Source organism: Trachinotus anak, unplaced genomic scaffold (assembly GCF_046630095.1).
Source record: "Trachinotus anak isolate AG129_WGS33_773 ecotype Australia unplaced genomic scaffold, CSIRO_AGI_Tana_v1 ptg000013l, whole genome shotgun sequence".
Taxonomy (NCBI): Eukaryota; Metazoa; Chordata; class Actinopteri; order Carangiformes; family Carangidae; genus Trachinotus; species Trachinotus anak.
The window spans coordinates 27,184,080-27,198,216 of record NW_027273864.1 but is presented as its reverse complement, the minus strand read 5'-3'; the positions used below and the strand labels follow the sequence as shown (position 1 = coordinate 27,198,216).

Below are 14,137 nucleotides of genomic sequence, written 5' to 3'. Positions count from 1 at the left end.
ATTAATTTATTTAAAAATGTAAATATGCAGAGACCTTTCAGGGGTCTGGGCTCGGTCTGAAAGCCTAGTTTATACTGAGGTCATGTGTTCTGAGGAGAGTGTCAAGAAATGGCAGAAAAGTACTAAGAAATCATCAAAATGAACAAAGAAAAAAAAATCTGTTATGCAAAAAGGTCTCGATGCTGCTAGACTAAAGCCAAGTCACTTGTCATATCTCCAGTGGATTTTCGATAAAAGAATTATAAAGGAGTAAATGATGTTAGTTTTACTGTCATAGCTTTTCATAGGAATAAATATAAATCCCTTTATAAAAAATCTTTCAGCCAATTTGATTGCAGAGATATTGGTCACCTCTAGATGCTGCAAATAAGACATTTCTTGTGGCGTTGGGAGTCTGCAGTGCTGAGGCCCACAAATTCATTTTTTGAAAGCCTCTCCGGGGATCGTCACTAATGCAATAACAGAGGTGACAAATTGAGTTCCTTTTATTGCATCGGACAACAATGGCAGCAAGCGAGCGTGTCCTTGACTCGCAGGAATCACAGGTGTGAGGATGTGTCAAACCTGCATGCATGCAAGACTCAGGAGAGCTAGCCCCGCAGCTCCTTATTAATCAACAGCTTGTTGGGCTGCTGGCCATACCCCCACCCCACCCCACCCCATCTCCTTTCATTTCCCTCTCCACTTTCACCCCCTCCCCACCATCCTCTTCCTCCATCTCAGCCACAGCCTCCCATTCTGGTCAGGAGCTCTTGCTCAAATGAATCATTAACTCAGTTTGGCCATTAATTAAGACCTCACCCCCCCACGCTCTGACAAAGGGAAAATAAGGAAGAACAACAGGATTCAGTATGGAAATTAGGTATTTAAAAAAAAAAAAAAAAAAGATTATTGTGAATATTTTAACAGATATTTCTGTTCCCCTGCTTATGGCTAATTTGGCCTCATTACTAAAACATCTCGCTCTGTCTCAGCTGGTGGTAGCAGCTCAGACAGGCTGGTGCACTGAAGCTCCCTCAACAGAATTACTGATGAGGACCCAGGCTCCCCGGCAGACGAGTGGACAGACAGGCCGGTAACAGATAACAGGGAACTACATACAGGTAGTAAGGGGGGGGGGGGGGGGGGGGGGGTGAAAATCCAGCAGACAAAATGAGGGAAACGGGGAACAGGTGTGTAGGAAGGCGTGGAAGTTGTTGGCAGTGGGGAACAGGTGAGCAGGTGGGTCTGGGAGCAGGAGGGGGACATCTGGACAGGATTCATGACACGTCCTGGTTGGAATAACCAAATTAACTTTAATTCACCTGCTCAAGATTCACGGTAGATTACTTTTTACTGTAGATGTGAAAGCATCAACGCAAACAGACTCAAAATTCTTCTGTTCCTTGTCGGGAGTTTGGCTGTGTTAACTTATTCATGGATGCAACAGCGTCTTTACTGTTACTTATAATTATTGTATCTCTAATGTGTCTTTTGAAGAGTGAACTGTAATAAGGTAACTTAATATTTCATCAACTATATTTATAAATAATCAACGATTATTCTTTTATCATTCGTAACATTATTCTCCACATACAGTGTCATGATCTGAATGCATTTTTTTTTACATGTCCATCTTTTCCATTGTGCACTGAAAGATTCTCTGGGTTATGCCAGAAATTCATTACAGTTAATCAATTACGAGTGTAATTCTCCTATATCCTATATTTAGCACCAAATTACATAATTCTTTTAGGAAATTTAAAGTACTAGGAAATGAAATTACAGACTCACTGAGCACAGCGTTACATTTAACTGCAAGGATGCTGTGTCAATTTGATGATGTTCAATCCATGTCATAGTTTTGCAGTTAAGCAGGTTTCCTTTCTCTTGTCCAGTCTCCAAACTTGTTTTCCATGAAGAAGTACATTAACTCTCCTTTACAATAATCAACTATTAAAACCCTCCAGAGAATGAGCATCTACACCTTTTGCTTTCAGGAATGACTGAGTGTATAACCTTTTATGAGGCTATATATCGCCTCAGTCTCTTGGTGCAACACAGTCTGACGTCAAAACGTGATGTTTACTGTTGATATTTAGACAATTGAAATTAGTGCGCTGCACACTGAGGTGTTGAACATGCAGCTGTTACTGTTAAGTCAAGGGTATGTTAGTATCTGTATGTTTATGCATATGGTTGTGAAAAAGATTGCTGCTTCTGCATTAATAAAATTTCCATTAATGCTTTGTTAAGAGGCCCTCAAGGCTCTACATAAACAGATGACAAGGCTGCTTCCTCAAGGGCTCACAGCTACGCAGCCTACACACTTGAGGACAACAGACCATTCAGGCTAACCGGAGTTATTGCCTCGCAATAATGAAACCCATCAGGGACACAAACCTTAACCGCAGATTCACATTCTGTGTGTACTATTTCAGTGCTTTGTGTAATTTATTGAGGAGCACTTGTGTTCTCCTGGGGTACGTGTGGGTGAAATAGGAAAATCAGGTGTTCTTACATCACAGGTGCACACAGCATTATCACTCTAATTACTCGTGTTAAATTTGCAAAGCAAGAGGTGGAAGATAAAAATAAAAAAAAAATCTCCTCCTTTTCATGAGCCTTGTTTCATAATTTTAACTTGGTAGTGCCATTTTAAGCAGAGTGCCCAGGTGCTGTTACTGTGTGCTGTAGGTGGGGGCTGAGGTGACAGGTTTTAGCGCTCACTGAGAAGAGGTTAACACTGAAGGTGCTATGGGCTCAGATTGGAGCGCAAAAAAAAAAAAGGTGGAAGATGAGAAAAGCAGGAAGATAAATGTCTTGCCTGGCTGGATAAATAAAAGCAGGGAAATAAAGAGATCTTTGAGAGGAGCAGAGTGAGAGTAAACAGAGGTGTGTGACAGAGAAGACATGAAAAAAAATCTCTGAGAGAAGAATGGAGAGAGAAAAATCTGAAAGCTTGCATAGCCAGTCTCGAAATGCTTCGAATTCCTGTGCATGAAGATGCAAGTGTCATATAAATCCTTGTTCCTTTTAGTTAACCTGCATAATAAAGGCATATTTGACAAATAGTCTTCATTGTAATTCTTTATTTCTAAGAAAGAAAAAAAAAATACATTGTGCTGCATAACATTTTAAATCAGTTCCAACCTTGAAATGAAAAAGTCAAACATCAACAAACTCTCATGTCAGAAAACCAAAACTCAATGTGGCAAATGTGACCAGTCATAGAAAAAAACATTAATCTTTTCTTTTATAATCTTAGTAAAAAAAAAACCTTAGATTTCAGGAGTAGTAGTAACAGTCTTTGTACCTTTGAAAGTAGTAGCAGCCTTTCAAATTCATTCTTTCTCAGAGCAAGCGTCATCAAGCTAAAGCCACAGCTACAGTGAGGATCCTTGAAGCAAATGAAACAGCATGAGGGCGAAAAAATGCACTTTCTTGTCATCTTAGATATTTTCAGTTTCTAAGGAAACCTGTATTTAACAGTTATCAGGACAGTGGGAGTTATTTAAACTCTACATGATTTTTACAGCAAAATATGATCCGGCAGTAGTCTCACAAAAAAAAAATCACAAAAACAGTGTCGTTGCCTTTCTGCAGGTGTCTCTCAATCCACAGTCGACAACGTGCTTGTTTATTGTCCAAAGTTGCAAATTCTGACTTCATGTCCACGCTACCACAGTGAGCTGTGAGTGGACATTATGTGGCACTGCAGTGATGTAGCATGAGGCTCTTACAGGCCGACTGGGTGTGGGACTAGGCTACTGTACCTCAGTGCAAACACTGAATTAAGGAATAATCACATGAGGTATGGAAGCAAATAAGGCGCCTCTCATGATCTACATGACTCAACAGCAGAAGTGATCATTTTAGATATTCACAACGTAACTACCGTAGTTACCACATCTCTGTAACATAGACTCATCGTGATTTCAAAACAGGAAGTTCAAAAAAGCTTTCAAAAGAGAACTGACTGTTGAAAGAAAAAAAAAAGTCTGCAGCCAGTGCCCTCTCTTCGTGCCCTCTGACTCTCATTTAATTTACACACTTCAGCTGAGAGTTCACACTTCATGACCATGCTGCTGTGAATATCTCAAGGTGTAAAACCCTTTATTTAACATTTGTGATGTGAAAAATTATCTCATATCTAAAGCTTGTAACAAGGAACATTGTAATAGATCAACAGCCATCAGTATGTGGTCTGTGATTTATTGAAGGAGGATTTACATTACTAATGAGCATCTGTGGGACGCCTGATGCTCTTCACTAATATGTCCATAACTGTAAGAATGATGCATTTAAAATGGTTTGAATTGAGAATATTGTTTTTTTATACACAAAGAAATGATCAGTACTTGATCATTTAAGACATCTTTATATTTCTCTCTTTTTTCATGTATTTTTTGTAGTTGCAGAGACAGATATTCTTTATTTGGATTTTGCATAGCTCAACATCAAGGTAAATGAACTGCAACTCCAGTTCTGTGCATAGTGTCTTCAGCTTAGTCGAAGGATTTCACAGCTTTTATTAGCTGCAAAAATACAAAGGCACAAGGTAGCTCCTGACATGACACTCTCGTGTTAAAAACTGTCCAGTGCTTTAAGCACCACTCACTGGAAAATAATAATTCATACTGCATACAATGAGTACTTCATACTTTACAGAACACAAAGAGAAACAGACATGACTCTAAATGTCTGTAAGTGCCACATTTGTAAAAAAAAAGAAAAAGAAAAAAAGACTCACTTGGAAAAAGTAAACTAACAAAAACTCCTGCAAACACAACAGTTCCATTCAACACCTCCCCACTAAAAATAGTAGCTGGTAAAAACAGTAACACAACAGAGGAGTAGTAGAGCAGTTTTTCCTCTGTATTTATTCAGCGGTGATGTGCCAGCTCAGCAAAAAAAAAAAAAAAAAAATTAAAATGAGCTTAATTATGCCACATTTCATTATTTCATTCTAAAACCCAAACAGAATTAATGATTTACCATAATAAAAGGTATTCAATTTGCCTTCAGTGATGCAATCTGCAGCAGACCCACTGTGCTAAACAAATGGACTGATGTGGAATCGATTGTAGAAACTGGCCCTGAGCACTGCACTGCTGCATAAAGAGTCAGAGGAAAACACTGCGTTGTTCTGTGCCTGCTTCTCTCAGTATGTGCGCGCTCCTGGTTTGCTGTCCTGGGCCTGGTTGAAGGGATTCGCCGGGGTGGATGACTCATCCTGCTGGTCGATGGACTGGTAGGCATCTCTGTTTCGTGATACAGAGGGGAAACCTGAAGAGACAAGCCAAAGGTCTTCAACACACGCAATCCCCACCATGTAAATGTATTATTTATGATCCTGTCTAATCAAGGCTCTTGTTTTGGAGAATGGACTATTGTTGATATGCATATTCAAACAGTTTGCACAAAGAATGAGTCCTTAGAAAGTGTCTACACAACTTCCTCTAATGTCATCTTACATTCAGATTCATGACACACTTGGTCAGATTTGTTATACTGACTCAAACATCTGGCCCCCTCTGGATAAATATAGATTATAATGCTGGAAATGCTGTCTCTGCCAACATGCAGTAAAGCACACACTGCTGTTGATGAATGCTGCACTAACATCACATTGCATTCAAAGCACCTCGGTGAGCGGCACTATGGAACTGTTTACACTGAAAACTGTGCATACATGTTCTTGACTACATTATATATCATGTCAACAGGCTTTATAATGAATTCTATGAAGGCAGCAGAGTTTTAATCCCCCTGAAACGTCTTACAGGACTCCCTGTGATGCTCTATAAACAGCCCCGACTCTGACATGGCCAGAATAACAATGACATGCTTTTGGAAGTTCAAAGGCCTGTGCACTCACCCACAGATATGTTACTGTGACAGATTTGCACATATCAACACTGTCAAACATGGTGTTTACTTTCCTTGCTGAGTTTTGAAGATTTTCAAAAAAACATTAATGAAACTTATTATATTTTATTTAAAAGCATCAAAATACATGAATAATTTTTAAGAACTGTCTCATGTTGGCAAAAAAACTTTGAATCCCCTGTCATCTTCTAAGTGCGCATGCAAACATGTTGCATTCATGGTCTATTATGAGTCAACATTATGTTGTCTTTAATTAGGCTGATTTGAGAATGTGCACCATCATGCAGCTCTGCTTTAAATATATGCAAACAGAAAACACAAACACTAATGAGGTGTCTGGAGAGGAAAAATATGAATAAAACATAGATGCAAAGTTGCAAAAACATATAAACATACAATAGACTAGACATGAATAAAAAAAAACTACTATACTGAAAACACAGCTATGCAGTCACTGAAGGGTGATGAAGACTGATGAAGATAGGAACAGACAGATGAAAGAGAGAAAGAAGGACAACTCAACACTGACAAGATAATAATCAGGAAAGAAAAATACCCCAAAATAAGGTCTTTTTCTTTTTCTTATCCTGCAGCCTGATTTGTAATCTTACTTCCTGTGTGGAAGGGGATGGAAGAGCATGATTGGAGGAAAGAAATGGTAAAAAGGACGCCAGGAATCAATAGCGGCGGCCAATAAAGGCACTGTCAGCACTATCCGTAGTGCATCGACTTTCCACAGAGGTCTCCAAGTCTGAAAGAGTCAAAGGTCAGCAGCAGAGAAGAGAAGAGAAGAGAAGAGAGGAAAAGAGAAGAGAGGAAAAGAGAAGCCGTCAAAACATAACAGGAAAAACACGAGACAACACGAGTGTTCACTTCCAGAAAACATCACAGTGCGGGGTGACAGACAGAGGTTAGAAATGATGACATGCAAGAAAAGAACAGGGAATTTTGGATTTTGAAATTCTTGTACGTGTTAATACTCATTACACATTGACTGCGTAACCACACCTCAGCTGAGAACCTGTGGGGGTGATGCCTGGGAGAAAACTGACCAGTCTCCCCCCTCATGGCGGCAGATTTAACCATCAAAATACAGCAATCATTTTTGAAAGATGTCAGACTGAGGGAGGCAAGAGCAGACTTGGCTTTTAGCTAGATGAAATGACACCTGTTGCTGGCAGATTTTTTTTTTTCTCAAAGACTCTTACTTGATTTACTGTGGCTTGGACTGTCCTTCCTGTGAACGAGGCATCTGCCCAATGAATAAATGTGAAAAACACACAGCCTAAGCGATAGCTCCCTGGTACTGCAGGGTAGACGAGTTAGTCTAGTCCAGTACGATAAGGAAAAACATCAGGCTGTAAATCTGCTCTCAGCCGACCCTGTGCTGATGCTTAGTATAAAACAAACCACACGATACAGTGGTTTGTTTTACAAGTTATTGTATTTTGAGGGGAAAAAAAAGCTTAACTTTTACTAGAAAAAAAGATGCATCTGGTAACATAACACTATGTCGGCTAATGGGTTTTGGCTGAGGTTGCTGGAGCGTAAACTTTCCCAAATCCAATAACAGAGATGCTAATGTTAGCCCAAATGCTAATAATAATGAACAGAGCTTTTTTTAGCACCAGCTGTAACATAATGGTGTAGTGAGCAGTATTCTCTGGTGTAGGATAGTATATTATAGTATAGTGTAGCTTTACTCACTTGTAAGTTGCTTTGGATAAAAGTGTCTGCCAAATGAATCAAGGTAAATGTATAGCATAGCATAGCATAGCATAGCATAGCATAGCATAGCCAAACACACTGTTTAGTCCATTCCTTCCAATTTTGATCCATAGTTTTGAGGCACAACCCTCAAACTGTTACCCTTTCATTTCAGCCTCATGCACACTGCTTCAGTATGTTGACAGGCCTGATGTCACATTTCTCAACTGTGATTGGACAATTGCAGCTCAGGTGATTTGTTTAGCGAACAATCAGTTTCATTAAAAGCAAATGGTGAATTGCTCAGCCTCGCAGCCTTCATCATATTAAGCAGTGTAAAAGCAAAAATAAATACACAAACCTAGAATTCAAACCAGCTCAAAAGGGCAGCCAATCAGCATCCAGGTCGCCCTGGATACCTGAACCAACAGTTCACTCACTCATGTACCTGATTAACTGCATCCGACAGCACTCAGAACAGCAGGCAACCATGTTAATGCCAACTACGCAATCAGACAGCAATTAAAACACACATTGTCTGAAAATAACATTTGCTACACTCATCAGTCCCTACACAGCCAATCACAGCCTAATGGATGTGCCTGCTGTGTGTGTAGTGCTTAAGTAAAACCATGGAGAGAACAGATTCATCAATATTCAATTATCCTCCAAAGAGTCAAATCAAGAGATGCATTTTGTCAGCGGCAGTGTTGGGTGGCAGTGCAGGAGAAATTTCATTACATTTCCCTGTGTTCAGTGTAATAAATTACTATTCTAGCTGGCAAGCTAATAATAAAAATTTGTCATTTTTAGCGCCATACTCCCACATCCTGGTTTATTTTTGCCTCTTTGTTCTTCTTCTTTTTATGGAAGCAAACACTAGACAAGAAAAGCTTAATGCCCCTGTAAGGAACCATTCTGAATACTGCCATCAAATCCTACGCTACTGAAGTGTTAATCCATATAGATGAATCCACAAGGAACATTTTTAAGGATTTTATAGTCCAGCAGTCGCCACAGCTCAGAGAGATTTCTGATGGAAAAGCGCTCGGCAGGGTGAGTCCAAGTCCACAGATCAATGGCCACACATGGTTAATCAAAGAATAAACTTGAGTGTCTCCTGACTAGTCAGCGGAAGAGCAGTACTCATCATTTGTTTGGCCACAAGAGGAGAGCTTCACACTCAGCGGTGTGCTCTCCAGTACACACTGCATCTCAGCTTCTTTTCACATCAATCTTGAACTATTTTTCTATCATGCCTGATCATAGGTTTTTCAGACTCCACTGGGTTTAATACGTTTCTCCACGCGGTATAGACTAGTGGCCAGGATGACACACAAACATTGTAAACAACTCGTGGAGAAATGATTTCCTTGCCCAAGCCAAACTGCAGCTCAGATATTTCATTGCATTTAAAGTCTTGTGACTGTAACTAATTAGTTTGACTGTGGAATCATCTGCCAGTGGTTTAGCACAGAGTCTGATCAGTTCATGCTGCGCTTGGCAGGCCTTTCATGACCGACAGCATGAAACAGCACAGGGAGGATCTCAGAGCGCCCCTGGACGCATGTTTCACACCGTACCTCAAGCTTTGGTCACACTTCGGGCTGGGGATCATTCTTTGTGGGAAGTAGATAACCTCACATATTTTAGATAATTTCTCATTGGTTCTGAAATTACACCAGAACGTGTACTTGTTACATAAAGAGTTGTTTTCTGTGTCATCTCCTTCACATATTGGAATTAGATCATAGTTCTTTTTCTGACCACAAATTTCCAATAAACTACAAAGGAAACTGCTGATATTTGCCATCAGTTTCTCACATTTTTGAAGGCAGCGTTTGTGATACATGACAGCATCCTTCAAAACTGACAAACCTCTTATGTTACTGTGCTTGGCTGGGGGTCCGACATCTGGTGACACTTACCAAAGTTGACGTTGTAATCTCCTCCACGTTCGCGGTACATTTGGTAAACAAAGAAGCAGGACACAGGTTTGAGCAGCAGGCTGAGGATGGCCATTCCTGCGCTGAAGCGAAACACGTCCCGTGCCCTGTCCGCTCCATAGTCATTCAGCGGGTAATAGATCCCGATATGGATGATGTCGGTCAATATTGTTACAATCATCCCCATCAGAAACTACAGGGAAATGACAAGAAAGAGAGAGAAGTCTTAATGAACAAAGTGTGGCAGGCTTACACAGCTTTGTAATTACGCCTCATGGAAAGTTTCCTTTCCAGTGCTAAAGAAAATGGCCTTTTCCGAGGGGAAATTAGATTAAAAAATCTAACTGTATATCCTGGAAAAAGTTGTGCCTGCAAGTCATGATGAACAGTGCAGAGCATCATAAAATTAGAAAACATCCATTCCCTCTATTGCCGTTATTATCTCGGACCGTCAAATCCACATTATGGGATGAGAAATGATTCTCAGAAAAATATGAGACTTAAAGATATAATTAGTTGGCAAAAAGATCAATTGAAATCATTTAGGACACTTGACAAAGTGAAGCCTGGAGTTAACATGTAAAAAAAGAATGTACAGTGGGTTAAATAGATTAAAAGGGAGGAAGTCTGTCTCCCTGACCTACTGACCTGTCAAAGAATGTGTTTTCAAATCAAAATCTTTTTTTTTCTGTCCTACTGCCAGCTCCGTCCACAAAACTCTTTCTTTAGTGACTCTGGATGTGAGAAACAGTAACACTACATTTTAAAGGTCCCATATTTCACACTTCTCCAGTGTTTTATTTGAAGTTTTGATATCCATAAGAAGATATATTGGTGGTTTTAAGTGACAAAAACCATATCAGTGTTGGGCATTTTGTGTCTCTCTCCTGATTGGCTGAGTCATGCACGGCCAGGCCAACCACAGGTAATGGACTGCAGCCTTCTGAAACTCACAGTAAATGAAAATGGCGACAGTCAGTCGGCACTGAGAGGAGCCAAACATTAGGCTGTCAATGACTTACTGGCTTCCTGACATCCAACAATTGTGCAGCATTTCCTCAAAGTTTTTCTGTCTTGCAGCTTTCGAGCTCAGCATCAAAATAAATGTTTGGTTTTGTGTTGTTAATAAAGTTAAAACTGCTTGTTCCTAAGCACAGTTTCTAAATACAGGCTGTGTACATTTCTACATTTCTCACTTTCTACAATGTGGGACCTTTAAAGTACACTAGGTAAAAGGCTCCTCTGTGATCACTTCCCAGCAGCAATACATTTCACAGGCTCAATCCAGTGACAGTCAGAATCCATTACTGTCAGAAGTCTCATTGAGCAAGAAATTGGACAGAAAGTTTTTCTTCAGATGCATCCCGTCCTTTAAAACGCTGAGCTGTCATGTATTTGGTGAGTACCACACCTTCACAGCCAGTGTGGCAGGCTGGGGCTGGTTCTGACCACAGCTTAGATTTAACTTATTATCAGACTCCAGACAGGCATCTGAGTTCTTCTGTTGCACAAAGCTGTCTAGTTCTTGACTTCGTGACTGTGTAAATTAAGACTTTTTCTCAGCCTAGAAACCACCGCTGACTGAGCTGCCACACCAGACACTGAGCTTAGTTCTCCTGTCCCCAGGAGAAAATGTTCGTCTTTTGGAGGAACTCAACAGCTACAAAGACGTTTGCCTGGGAAGAATTAATGAAGAGGGCAACAACACAAAATCGGCAAGCAGCACAAAACCTCAAAGCAGAACAGACATGCTATAGAGCTAAAGCACTTCTTAATGTGGCAGAGCTTCAGTGCCTCTGCTACAGCTTACTGGTCAGCGGGTGTCGCTGATCGTTGGAAACACGGCTCTCAGTTCTGAGTCAGCTTTGTTAGCGTTTTAGGTTTGAAAGAGGTCAGTTTTTAGTGTCTGTATAACTAGGATGAGAAAAATCTGAAGCCAAAGAAAGACTAAGAGTAACACTAAAGCATAAGTCTATGGAATGTTTTGTAAAACCGGCCTCGCTGTGAACTGATGCACCATGAAAGCCACGGCCGCTGCACTCTGTGCTGAATTAAAGGAGGGCTGTCTTTCTCAGAGGGACGCTCACAGATTGTCCTAGATTCCACAGACAAATAGGTTAGCACGGATACACGGCGGTACGCCTATAGTTAGACTCCTGCACGTGTCACATGACGTTCAGGTTACAGCCTGCGTGAAGCGAGTCGAGGCGAAGACTCACCATGAGCACGGCATCGATCGAGTCCCTCTGCGCAATGGCCCAGACCCCAACTGCTAAAACACCGAAGTTCCCCCAAGCGAAGGACGGGGGCAGCCACGCCATGCAGCCCCTGAAGGAGAGACACAAGTCACACAAAACAGACCGTCACACACACTTCAAGACCGCACACTTACATTACACAGATTACACAAGTACTGGAGGTTTAAGAGTAGGCCTGAATGAGTGAGAGCCTGTCTCTGCATGTGTGTGTGTGTGAGTGAGTGTGTGTGTGTGTGTGTGTGTGTGTGTGTGTGAGAGAGAGTGTGTGTGTGTGTGTGGGCCAGTAGAGGAGAGAAATTCCCCAGGTCTGTGAAAAAAAACCCTCTGCTCACACTCACCATACTGTAAGCAGCCAGTGCACCAGTACTATGGCCTGTGACAGAGAACAGAAGAACACAGGACAGGAGTGAAACAGAAAATCCTCCCTGTTCACTTTACACCTGGAGCAATTAGTCCAGTTCGTCAGAAAATGAATCCACAACAATTCTGACCAACGATCGATAATTAACCAGCTAAAAGGTCCAGCTCCAGCTCCTCCACCTCCTCTCTGATTATATCACTGTCAACTGAACCTCTGGGTTTTAGCAGTTGGTTGGACAAATACACATTTGAGAAACTCATTTTCTACATTCTGACCTTTTACAGACCAAGCAATCAATTAGTCAGTAGTTATAAACTGAAAATAATCATTAGCTGCAGCCTGTTTTCAGTCTGTGAGCTCACAGACGTCAAAGCCAGAAACTGCAGAACCAAACGCAGAACATGTGACGTGTTTCTGAGCTCGGAATAAGAGCTGCTCACGCTGCTTTGAAGCACAAAGGCGTGACTCAGTCTAATGCTCGCCCCCTGTTGAAGGTTATGGGATGACATGGAGATATTTGGTTATGGTTATGTTTGCTCCTTACAGAAACATCAGAGACTCTAATAAGAATTTTTAAACACACGTGTAGAAATCTTTAGCTCATGTGATAAATAACAGGCCAGTTTCTTTTGCTGTATCAGTGGCAAATCCACTGCATCAGTTTGTGTTTGACCTCTGCCAAATATACTGTTTCTTATTAACATCTCACATTTAATGAGCAGATTGACCCCCATGTTTGCATCCCTCCCCTCCCACACAGTCACTTACTCCCCAGGCCTGCTGCTCATCACAATGTGTGTGTGCACTTTCACTGTTCTTGGATGTAACATCCACTGAGTGACTCCTCAAACACAGGCTGGCAGGAATGAGCAGTGAGAACTGATCGTTGACATCAACATGTAACTGCACCCCAGTCTTCATGAAACGCTGTTAGAAGACAGAAAACTCACAAACACTCTCAACAAGGACGCGACGTGAACAGCAGCAGCCTCACCTTCAGGTTGATGGCAGGGATTTCCATCACTGTTGTGTCCGAGCGGCTCTGCCTCGATGCGACTCACTGCCTCCACTTGTTGAAGGGCTGCATGAGGGAAATGCTGCAGGTTCCGTCTTAGGAAAACTTCTCTCCAAGGCTCCTCCTCCTCCCCCCCCAGCTCAGCCTGCAAACACAAACCATGTGACACCAACATGACCGCTTCCCATGTGACTCACCCCCCCCCAAGAAGAGAGAAACCACATGAGCATCAAGATTCACAGCGACAGTCATTTCTGTGTGGTGTCCAGTGAAGGATCAGGAATGCAGCACGTCTGATTTGATGCCAGATGCATCACATTTGATCCAAGCATTTCTGAGACCTATTGCATCAAAAGGTCTGATACTTGTCTTCCAACCCCTGGTGGATCCCTTCATCACTACAACAATTCAAACACAATCCAGGTTGGCCACCTTCAGTTCCCAACTCACTGGATCAAGGTCAAGAAAATTGCGATTTTTACGATTTTCCAGTGACATTTTCTTTGACATTTTTAGTAATATTCTAACATGAACACTTAATCTGTTGAAGCAAGTTATAATTACATTTTTTTTGCATTTTAGTATGTAGTAAAATCGTGTATAAAATTTGGAAAAACCTATATGCAAATAATTTTTTGTATTTTTTTTTTCAAATTTTGTGAAAGGGCCAAATAAAGGTTCCAGATTCAAGAAATCAGAATTTTCTGTCCATTATTTCTGGGGTCAGGCATTACAGGGTTAAAAAAAAAAAAAAAAATCTGTTTTCTACAAGATTTATATTCAGATGAGATCAGTCATTTTATATTTTGCCATTTTTAGTTGTCAGCTGAACAAAGTAGCATTTGCATATTTACTCATACACAGATGTAATCTGCTGTTACCTATACTGAATTTCCATATATGAAATGTATGTACATAAAACACATATGTAAAAAATTATATATGAAACTGGAACAATTATATATATTGATGTCTCTCC

The 14,137-nt window shown here is 40.9% G+C and overlaps 1 protein-coding gene across 1 annotated transcript; it reads right to left on the bottom strand.

The window, feature by feature from the left end:
• Window positions 1-3,056: 3,056 nt before the first annotated feature.
• Window positions 3,057-13,280, bottom strand: agtrap (angiotensin II receptor-associated protein). The gene is made up of 5 exons (XM_071494809.1): window positions 13,138-13,280; window positions 12,121-12,155; window positions 11,744-11,852; window positions 9,507-9,717; window positions 3,057-5,268 (listed from the first exon to the last, which is right to left on the bottom strand). Exons 1-5 carry the CDS (start codon window positions 13,162-13,164, stop codon window positions 5,144-5,146), a joined length of 507 nt encoding a protein of 168 aa, XP_071350910.1. The 5' UTR covers window positions 13,165-13,280; the 3' UTR covers window positions 3,057-5,143.
• Between the last annotated feature and the right edge of the window lie 857 nt (window positions 13,281-14,137).